The sequence below is a fragment of the Aythya fuligula genome, chromosome 2, assembly GCF_009819795.1.
Source record: "Aythya fuligula isolate bAytFul2 chromosome 2, bAytFul2.pri, whole genome shotgun sequence".
In the NCBI taxonomy this organism is placed as follows: Eukaryota; Metazoa; Chordata; class Aves; order Anseriformes; family Anatidae; genus Aythya; species Aythya fuligula.
Window position 1 is genome coordinate 110,069,049 of NC_045560.1, and position 11,514 is coordinate 110,080,562.

At 46.3% G+C, this 11,514-nt stretch overlaps 1 protein-coding gene across 2 annotated transcripts in view; it reads right to left on the reverse strand.

Moving 5' to 3' along the window:
- The window catches only part of ROCK1 (Rho associated coiled-coil containing protein kinase 1), an 85,279-nt gene extending 83,323 nt beyond the window's left edge, over positions 1-1,956 (reverse strand). For both annotated transcript variants that reach the window (XM_032183323.1, XM_032183322.1), the window contains exon 1: positions 1,469-1,956. In XM_032183323.1, coding sequence (XP_032039214.1) covers positions 1,469-1,561 — 93 coding nt within the window. In that variant the 5' untranslated portion in view covers positions 1,562-1,956. The remainder of the gene's footprint in view (positions 1-1,468) is intronic.
- Between the last annotated feature and the right edge of the window lie 9,558 nt (positions 1,957-11,514).

Genomic DNA, 11,514 nt, shown 5'->3' on the forward strand with positions numbered 1-11,514 from the left:
TGAGTCGTGGTTAATGTAAAAACTCTGGCCTCTTAATTCATTTTATAACCTTGACTTCTGCCTATAGAGGCCGGGTGTAATAGAAGATTTGACAGTGCTGTCCTAAGTCATCAGAACTGACAAAGTATACCCTAAGCATCAGATCTGTTCTCATTAGCTGTGGCTCAAAGATGAAAGATATGTAAACTAGATCAAAAGCAGCAAGTTAACTGGAAGATGCAGCGCGCTGTCCTTAGCAGCAACAACATCCGTGAGGCCCTGCTTTTACCCAGGGAGGGAGTTTGAACCTGTCAACACCTCCAAACATCACAAATCAGTAAAAAGCTAGACAGAGTACACACTGTCATGCACTTATGCAGTCTTCCATGAGGTTCTTTTCACCTCTCCACTGCTTTAGGCTTACATGAGCTACCTGGTAAAAGCTGTATAGGGGAAGATTAAAAATGACTATTAGGAAGCATCGCCACCCCTCAGTCCCCCCATAACAGGGGAGTTCATCCTAGGCACCAATTCAATTTACTTGTTCTCTTTGTGACAGCAATAGACGGGGAAGAAGGGGACCCACCTACACACTTCCGAACTTGTATCACTTCCTACAAAGAAAAGAAATTCACTGGTTTGGCATAAAAGTAAGAATTACACTTTCCTACTTAAGGATATCTCTAGGCGTATCAAGGCACCCATCTGCATCCCAAATCCTGACTGGATTTGGCAGACACTTTGGCAAGGTATTTTTTGTAATCAGAACTAAAGTACCACTCACTTTTGTGCAAGCAACTGTCAAATGGTATTGGTTTTGTGTCAGGAAGTGTTGTGTTTTGCTTCCTTATGATGCAATTACAACACTGACAGCATTGCAGAGAGCCACTGAACCATCAGGTATGATCACGTAGGGAGCCAATTAGCAGGCAATTGTCCACCCAGCACACCAACTCTTTTGATATGCATTTAACCCCTCTGCCGTGACTATTGTGCCACCTGCAAGGGTGTATTAATCTTTCAGCTGTATTTTACGTGGCATTAGTGCTTGCCAACGTCTACGCTAAAAAGGAAGCAGTCAGTGCTGCAGTGCTTAACCACAACATGAGAGGACTTCGCTCTTAAAAGGGGTAAACACTTTCAGACAGGGAATTGGTAGCAAAGCTATTTACAGTCATTTGCTCGCACAGGGGACTGGCACTGAGGAATTACAGCTTTGCACAAAGCGTCCGCTGGTGTCGGTGAAGCAGAGAAAGGTGCGTGAAGTGAGAGGGATGACAAGCCTGAGGCAGGACCAGGCGAGCTCGTCCTTGGCATGAAATCCACTCTCCCTCGCAGAGAACTTCACGCGCCCATAGCTCAACGCTGAGTAAACAACACACCAGCGCGGAGCGGAGCAGTGACTCAGCCAGCAGCCGGAGATTCAGTCCCACAGGGTAAGAAATTTGGGGCGGACGGCTGCGGGGACCAGCAAGCTGTCCCTACTCACCAGCAAGCAGTCCACGTTCACCTCGGACTTGGGGTCCTTTAGAGTCACGTCGATTTTTTCGAACCGCGCCTCAAAGCTCTCCCCCGTCGACATGTTTCCAGGGATTGGAAAGGTCCCCTTTATCCCAGAGCAAAATAAGGTTAAAAATAAAAAAGAAAAGGGAAAAAAAAAAAAAGAAGAGGAACAGGCACAAAAGAGAAGCCACGCAGCCCAGGCCGGGCTGGGGCGCGCTCCCTGCGGGCTCCCTTCAAGCCGTGAGTCCCTGAGGCGAGGGGGGCTGCTCCAGCTCCAGCTCCAGCTCCTGCTCCTGCTCCTGCTCCCCGGGGCGCCTCAGCGCCGTGCAGCCGCAGGTTTCCTCTCCCTGCCTCCTCTGCTCGGGCCCCGCTGCCTCAGCAGCCGCATCCTGCCGGCCGGGGAAGGCGCCCTGAGAGCCAGCGTAGCGGTTCTGGCTGCTGCTGCTGCTCCTTCCTCCTCCTCCTCTTCCTCCTCCTCCTCCTCGTCGTTGTCGTCGTCGTCGCCCCGCAGCAGCAGCAGCAGCAGCCGGCGGCGGGTCGGTGCCAGCGTCCCGAGGGCGGCAGCTCTCCCTCCTCACCACCACCGAGAGAGGGAAGGTGCAGAAAGCCACGAGCCTGCAGGGAGTAAAAAAAAAAAAAATGAGAAAAAAAAAATAATAAAAATATGAATTAAAAAAAAAAAAAAAAAAGAGGGAGGGAGCGCTGCGCCCCCGCGGGTGCCGGGCGGGGAGGCGGCTCACCTCACGGCGCGGCGGCCGCCAACATGTCCGCCTTCCTGTTTGAACGGGGGGGGCAGGCTCGGCCAGCACGGGCCGGCGGCGCGCATGCGCGGCGCTGCCCCCCCTGAGGGGAAGGGGAGGCGTGAGCGCGCCGCTCAACGGTCGGAGGGGGCGCGCGCGGCATGGGCCGTTAGGGGCGGTTAGGGGCGGGGCTGCTTTCCTACCCCTCCCCACTCACACACACACGCACAGCGCCTTCAGGTGTTAAAATGGCCAGCGCCTTGCTGTAAAGGTCGCTGGAAGCGGTGTGGGGCGGCAGCTGCCTGCTAGCTGGCTGCGTTCGGAGGAACAAGAAGCAGCATTCTACGTTTTGCCTTTTTTTGTCCACAACTGCTTTCATATATACATACACACACGTATATATACACAGAATCACAGAATTTATAGGTTGGAAGAGACCTCAAGATCACCGAGTCCAACCTCTGACCTAACACTAACAGTCCTCCACTAAACCATATCCCTAAGCTCTACATCTAAACGTCTTTTAAAGACTTCCAGGGATGGTGACTACACACACATATCAGAGACTCATTAAGGTTGGGAAAGATCTCCAAGATCACCTGGTCCAACCACTAGTTTCATTTACCTGAAAGCCTAATTTTCTGCTATGTTACACAAAACCATGCTAATGATTTGTTTGACACAGGTACATTCATTAGGTCCAACAAAGTAATATGCATATATCGCAATGTATATTGTAGAAAACAGCAAATAGAGAATCACAGAATCATTAAGGTTGGACAAGCCCTCCAAGATCATCAGGTCCAACCACCCCCTACCACCACTGTCACCCACTAACCCATGTCCCCAAGCACCACGTCCAACCTTTCATTGATCGCCCCCAGGGACAGTGACTCGACCACCTCCCTGGGCAACCCGTCCCAGTGCCTGGCTGCTCTTTCTGAGGAGAAATGCCTCCTCATATACACATACATATATATTTATAAGAATTACGTACACTTAAAGGGAAAATGCATGCTGTAACCACGTCATGCTCATGTTTGCTTTCCCTTGCCTTGTGCCAGCCATTACCACAGCTCTTTGTTTGGGAGGGTTTGGTCGCGCTTGGAAATGGAGATGCTCCATTTCAGCAACCACGGTCCGCAGAGAACATCCCGTGTGCTCCGCCAGCTACAGCATTAGGTCTTGTGATCACTCCATACATCATACAGCGAGTCGTCCTGGAAATGCAAAGGAAATGCTCCTTACAGACCTGATATCAAACAAGGTGAAAATCGCTGTTAGAGATGCAGAGCCTGATTCGCATCGCTTTTAGGCATCTGGTTTAACCATTAAACATACACAGGTATGATGCCAGGCCTCAGCAGGGTGATCCCAAGCCTCTAGCTGAAACAATGCAAAATTCATGAGGCCTGTAATAGAGAAAGGAAGAGGAGGCCTGAACCCGCAGCTCGCAACCCTGAGTCATGCTCCAGATGCTGCTTATGAGTTTTGTCCAATGCATATGTGAAAACATATAGGTGGTCTTGGAAACACAAAACTTCTTCCATCCTTTCCAGGCCTCCTTTCCACAAAGCAATATGGATCGTGCCCCCTCTTGCCGAGTGCATCTTGCATCACTTTTTTACAGTGGCCCAGCTTTAACAAAACAGGCAGGGAGAAGCACTGCCCAGTACCTCCTCCCACGATTTTGGTGAGGGAAGCTGCTGTGCTTGTGCTCAGCTGCATGCAAACAGTGTATTTTGAGCATGGCTATCAGATTGGGCTTTTCTCACAAGTATGGTAAAGTAAAAATGTCTGTCTGTCTGCCTCAAAACGCAGGAGAATTTGCGTGGGAGGTGGCTCAGCCAGCTGTCTAGGAAACTGTGAGCACTGCTTTGAAAATGTCAAGGGGAGCAAAAGGGAAAATAAAGTCTAATTTTAAAAACAGTTAGGGGTTAAAAGTGTCTGGTGAGATAAAATGCTCATGTTGTAACTCCAGAGTGTAATCTAATAGTTACTAATCCGGTGAACACTCATTCACGTTTGCTCTTGAAACAAATTTTCATGAGCTGCAGTCAGACTGTTTGTATCTTTATGATAAGGAACTCGCGTATTTCTAGCTTTGGACACTTAGGAACCATCTGAAGTTCCATCCTAGATAAGCAGTCATAATGCATCGAACACAATGTCTTACTTTGTGTTTGCTTCCGGATAACAAATAAACTAAAAATGGATAATTTCTCCTTCCTGCGTTTGTTGCGTCCCAGATTTTGGAATTTAGCTAGCTTTTGTTGGGTGAAATGGCAATTACTCGACACATGTTTCACCTGATAACGCTGAGCTGATTAAGCTTGCAAGCCTGGAAGATCTTTTTTTCTCTCTTCAAAAGCATGCAGCCTCTGATACGGGAAGGTGTCTCTGCGTTGGCTCGTGTCCATGCTTTGTACACAGGCAAACTGATTTCCTCAATAAAACAGGAATCATAGTCCTCACATGCACGTTATCTGCCTATTTTGTAAGATATTTAAATACCTCTGTTATTAGTGTGATACAAATATGTGCAAAATTTGACAAACGTGTCAAATATGACAAATACTGAAAATTATGTCAAATTGACACTGACTTAAGAGCTGATTGCTTGACAGAGATCACAATTTCCTATTAAATACAAAAGTCAGTAAAACAATTACCACATTATACAATAAAAAATACATGTAATAGCATTTATCACAGAAATAACATTCTTGTACTCTACAGTAATAGGACTTCAAATCATAGCAGGTTTCAAGGTCACTCTCAGGACATTAGCAAAAAGCAGGAGAAAAACAGCAGTGGAGTACGTGGCAAATATTAGCAGGGACCTCTCTGAGCAGGCACCGTGACTCCCCACACTGTCACAAAAAGAGGTAGGGACAACTAAGTGAGAGACCCCGTAGTAAGGTTAAAGGCCATCTTGATTTCGATTTCTTAGGTCGCCGACTGTGAGTCTTTAAAAAGAGTACACCCACAGAAAGCGAGAGAAGGCGAGAATTCGCTACCTTCTGATGTAAGTACTGACTTCAGGAGAGTTACACAAGGCAGAAATAAGTCCACATCCTGTTCACCATATTAGGCCAAGTTGGTAACGTGGGACCTACCTTCCCATTCAACTTCCTATTTAGTCAGCACGAAACCTGCAGCAGTTAAATCACGCTACATGAAGCCTGCCTTTGGTCCACCACCCTTTTTCCTTGTTTGCCATACAATATTGACTCAGGTTTGCCTCAGCTCTAGTCTTCAGGGCACTTAATGGTGTGGGCCAGTATCTCTTGAAGCTGAGTTGAAGGCTGTGGACAGCACACACAGTCCTTAAGCAAATCGTTTTGACAAACTGTGCACCAGAAAGGCCTTTGACAGGCGCTCTCAGTATTCCAAGCAAGGACTGGTGGTACGTCAGTGTATCTGAACTGCCCTTAGGTAATGACAAATTCACGCCAACACTGAGCTCTGTGTACCTGCAAAATCTGAAAAAAGGCTGCGCTAGGCGGCAAATGCTGGTAACAATAGTAGCTGGAGGCTAACCGAAAGCTCCAGTCATGCTGCTGGCCACAGGTCTTCCCTTGCAGGCTGCATGCTGGAAAAAACGAAGGAATTACAGACTGTAGGTTAGAAGTGCAAGATGCTTGAGGTAGTGAGTACGTTAAAAAGTGGCACCAATGGGAGTGAGAAAACCGAGAAGTGACAGATATTAGTCATACATAACACTTAGTACAGGAGGAAAAGGCATTTTGGTTCTTCCAGGATGAGGAAAAATGTAGGAAGTAGAACAGAACAGAACAGAACAGAACAGAACAGAACAGAACAGAACAGAATAGAATAGAATAGAATAGAATAGAATAGAAATTGCCTGGACAATAAAAATTGCTAGCAAGAGAAGACAAATTTGGATATAATCAATCAAAAGAGAATTTGGCTTGGATATACTCAACCAAAGTACTATCTTTCAAACCTCTGTAGATGCTGAAACCTTGCAGTATATACCTATATAGACAAGTACGTGTCATTAATGTTAATAAAGATGGAGGGCTCCAGGCACATGACCTGGCATATTCTGATGTGTCCCAGCTCCTGGACAAAGTTTCCTGCTCTTTCCTCTTCCAGCACCGTGCACCTCCAGGCACAGCGGCACTTCTGCTTTGAGCTTAGCACTGGAAACCTGGGGAGAAACTGGGGAGAACCTGCTCCTGCAGCCTGCATGTGGTGAGTGATGAATAAGAAATGGGGCACCTGGATCTTTGTTGGCTTCTCTTGAACGAGCTAGAAAAAAAAAAAAAATCACCTTTTGGAAATTTTGCAGTGTCCTGATGTGGGCCACTGAAAACAAAGCGTTGCAAGCCGGGAAGTGAACTGGATGGGATCGTCTGCTCCAGTGCAAACACAGATGCGTCTGCTGCCAGCAGACAAGGGCATGGTTGTATAAACAGCTCCGCGTAGACCCTCCCAAAGCAACTTGTGCTGCATCTGGGAAGGAGGGGAGCTGTGAGCCCGGAGAGAGATAGCAATCCACAGGGTAAATATCTGGTCACCAGATGGCTCAGGCCAATATCAACCGCGAATGCGTATGCAGCGTAGGCTCCCTGTGCTTTTATGCTTTAAAAGCACAGAAAAAATACTGTGACCAATGTATGGCAAAAGCTCACAAAGCGATTTTAAATCAAATCAAAACAAAATTCCACTGGAATGCTGAAAGCTTCATACCTCAATAAGGACTATTTCCGTGGCAAATACTGTTTTCCCACTGAAGCCACTTGGTGGGTACAGAAAACGTTAAGATGCCAGAAATTCTTCTTCTGCCCTGGGAAAAAAAGCTTTTTTATTTTCACTGTCCTGGAGCTTAAAAATGGCCCAAGTACTTTGTGCCTGAAATCTTCAAAAACCCAAACAAACTCAACTCTCAGTCCGAACAAACAAACAAACAAAACCAAAAAACACACATGGAAAGCTTTAGCCTGAAAAAATGGTTTCAGAAAATTAGGATTATATTAAAGCAGGAGCTAAAAAATAATCTCCTCATCGTATCATCTATCAGGGTTTTAAACAACAGGGAATTATTTGTATCTTTTTATTTCCAGTATACGTAGAGTGATTACAGTCATTATAGACCTCTTTGTAGATTAAGCTATCATGAGTCTGACTTTCTGCTATTAATTTGTTAGCTATGAATCATCTACAAGATTAAGAATTGTTCTTCCTACTTCCTCAGTTCTTACTCCTAAGCTCTGTCCCAGAACAATTTTCTCCCACCCCACCTTATTCCTACTTCACCCACATACACATATCACATTTCCTGTGGCTGGATTTGTTCTGCAGTCCTTAACTGAAATTATTCTTCTGAAGGCAATAGTTGAAAAGTAAACCAGGCTGAGTTTAAAAGTAAATTAGCTTTGATTCTCCTGGCTTTAGTTTTATGTATATTGCCCTAAATATCTACACTGCCTGTAAATGCTTTGCTCTTTTGCTGAATACTGTGTCAAATCCATTAAAAAAAAAAGTGTTTTTATCTTGGGCCTGGGAAATATTTAACAGTTTCAGGCTTCAGCAGATAATTAACTTTTAAATTACACATTCTGTAACTTTGCTGGAATAAAAGGTGCTGGCTTTATATGACCCTTCTGTAGGACAGAATGATGGAAGTCGCATTTCTTGACACTCATCACCGTCAAAAGTTTTTCAAGACAAGTTATAGACAACCTTTTAATATCATGAAGTTTCATGTGATTGTATATAGTTTACATCTTACTAATGAACGTAAAACTTCAGGCATGCAAATGGCACCACGTGTGCAGTTTTTAAAAATCCATGTTTCAAAGTACTGCCTGCGAGATACTTAAAAAAAGATCATTTTAAAAAGTTTTGTCACCAACAAATAGTTTGAATTCATGTCAACTGCAGGAATTATAAATGAGTCAATTTAGCAATTTCTGGGGGCCTTAAATAGTTAAATCACAGCAACTGAATTACTGGTTTTGTTCATGCTCAGGACGTTCTTGAGTTCTTCTGCTAATCTCATGCCACTACGGACAGTCACCTAATTGTTATTTTACACCAGCATGACCACTGTAGTTGTGTTTCTGGAGCTCTGTACACTTACAGCACATCTGTATGCTTCAAGGGAATCTAGTCTTAAAGGACAGAGAAGATTTTCATCTGATTTTTATTATAATTCAGCTTTCATTTGACCATAACAATCCAAGAGGTGTAAATGGAAGTCTTATAGGTATGACCGTACACAGAAAACTGCATGTTTGAAAGTATGGGTGAGGTTTCTCGGGTCTAGAATCAAAGGGTTAACCTTGCTTTTTCTTCTCTCCCTCCCCTCCTCAGAGATAAAAGACATCAAACTTCCTACCTCTTGTTGCAAAACACCCTACATGTCTGTTGGGTAACTCAGCTCTTACTGCTTGGAAGGGGGTAATTTAATATCAGCTTTACCTCGTTATTACTCTGATTGCTTCAAGTCAGTGGTACTGCCTCAAACTGGTTCAAAAGGAAGAAATGGGCTCAACGATTCCTAATCTGATGAGAGCAAAACCAGCCTGACAAAATGACAACCAAGGGCTAGGACCTGACCTCTTCCTGAGGTTCATTTCAAAAGTGGAGTAGACCCAAAGTAACACGTCCTTAACTTCAAATTTCTCAGGCAGAGGGAAAAAAGAAACTCAGCCTGCTTTTTCCACAGGGCCCAAGTTAGCCCAGGCCTGGAGAATGGCAAAATCATCCCAAACTGTCCCTGAGCACGTGGGGCACCTGGCGCATGTTAGGAGAGCTTCCAGCCGGGCTGGTGGTGCAGCCACCTCTCCCTTGGGCACGGAGCAGGATTTCAGCCCCCCAAGGGAGGTTGGCCCCACTTGCCCAGCACAGCCTGCCAGTAACACCAAATCCACAGCAAACTACCCAACCCTATGGCAAATTTTGGATTTCCCTGCACATTCAATGCATGGGGTGGGTGAGCGTGCAGATAACAGGCATTATTCTGAGCTTGGTCATAAGGAGAAAGCAAGGAAAAAGAAAAAAAAAAGTGTTAGAAACAGTCTAAAATACTTGTATGAACTTAGTTTTGTGTGTCCTACATTTTGGCTGGAATCTCTTCACCTTTCTGGAGTGCCTATGTCAGTGAGAAATTTTTTGAAAGGGCAGAGGGCTATTTAAAATCCTGAGTCCAAATCTTGTGCTGTAATCTCCTGAAAAGTCATGTTTATCCTTTCCTTCAGAGCAGATGCCTAATGACACAAAATAACATTTCGCAGTCTGACATAAGAATAGATTAGGCTGCCCTGTAAAGCACTGGATTAAAAAAAAGTACAAGCTGATTGACTCATTCATGGCCTGTGGCCATACAAATGCTTGCCAAGTTGCTTCTAGACAAAGTTGTGGCACCTTCACCACAGAAACAAAGGGCTGTGTGGCAAGCAGAGCTTTCCTTCAGGAGTCTTGTGAAACAAACACGTACCCGTGAAAATGCATATGCAAAAGCAGTGTTTGCAAAGAGCTACGTTATTACACTTCCATAATCACATATTCCTCTCCGTATGACCAATGAAGCTGTAGAGTAATTCAGCACTAAAATAAGTGTTTTTCAACACATTGCTAAAACTACATGTACTATACCCAAACCATCGTGGAGTCTGGGCTTGCTTTCGTGAAAATGTCCTGCATTTATCTAATTTTAAGGAGTTCCCAGCACTCTGTTGCTGTGACCATGCCACGACTTCATGCTCGTTATGCTATCTGTGCCATAAAACACCCACAGTAATCCCTGTACCTGCAAATCTGTGTGCTGGAAAGGGAATTGCAGCTCTGCCCCCACAAGCTTACCCAGGCCAGCTTCGAGCTAGCTACCTGAGGTACCGACAGCAGGGAAACCAGCCTCTGGGAAACACCTCGTTGCTTGTTCTGGCCCCAAAGCCCATCTTGCTGCAGTTTCGTGCAGCTGTGCTTCAGCCCCTGCATTGCACGACCACATCTGCTGGCCGTGTAGGGCACAGATAGGGTAAGGCCGCTACCCTCACAGGAGGGTAAAACGATGGCCCAGGACTTAAACTCAAGACTTTTTCACTAAACCAACCTCTGGCTCTGCAACGATCTGGTTCCTCGTCCTTTCAGTAGTTTGAACGTAGTGATTGGAAATGTAAATCCAACCAATTCTGAAAATTCGTGCAGTTGTAGCAGTCAGTGGTCACTGATGTTATCTGCACTGTGGGGAAATACGCCGAGAATGTCTTGTGGCCGATATTTTTCCTATTTGATGACCACATGATTATTTTTGGTTAGCTGCTACTATTTCCTTCTTGAGTCATTCCTGCAAGGCACTGAAACACTGCAGCCAGCAGTGACTGCGATCTCTAAATCAGATTTGCAAACCCTCATCGAGAGCATCCTCTGCTGAAAGTGCCTGCATCCTGCGTTTTGGCACTGCGAATGCTCCCCGTGTTTGGCATCTCGTTCAGCATCACTGAGGCTGGAAGAGCAGTGAGGGAAAGCCGTCAGGAAGGAAAGGGAAAGGAGGGAAGAAACGCCGGCCTCGTGCACAGGGGGGAGATGATCTGCTCCCGGCCGGGTGGAGCTTGGCGCTCCCACCCATCCGCAGCAGCTGTCAGATCGTTTTATGGGGCCGTCTTCATAGCATCCGCGTGAGTACAGTGGGGCTGCCTGGCTCTTCCGAGCACACTCTCTGCTGCTGACTTGGTCATGTCCTGAGCAGGCTGTTGCAAAACCCCGCAGACTCCCCAAAATGACTCATGTCTGCAGGCATGGATGTCTGCACAGCGGCGCGGAGCTGCGCAGGAAGCCCGGGGGCCTGCCACCCAGCACCACGCAGCAGCTTGCTCACTAAAAGGAGCACCTCAGTGGAGCAGCCAGGGGCTAGGGGCTCTGCTGGCCAGCTTCCACGTGACATTTAATGGGTTCACAGTGATCCCACAGCACCGTAGGGGCTGCCCCTGTGAAATAAGTCCCCACTCGCACCTGCAAGTGATTCCCCCCAGGGATGTGTGGTGCTGGAGCATGGTCTGCTCTGTACCCCCAGCTCCCCGCACTTTGTTTGTGGCGTATTCTGAGCTGGCTGCTTTTTCGACCCACAGTGTGCAAGACCTGTCCCGCACACAACATCCTACCCCGGGAGAAGTAGCTCATACATTACTCATACATAATTTCAAAACTGTGGGTAAACTGGATGGTTTCGTGCTCCCGTAGACGTATGACTTCATCCTGTCTGTCTTGCCGACTTGCTACACGAGCGCTGCCAGATCTGCATGACGCTTCTGTGTGCTCC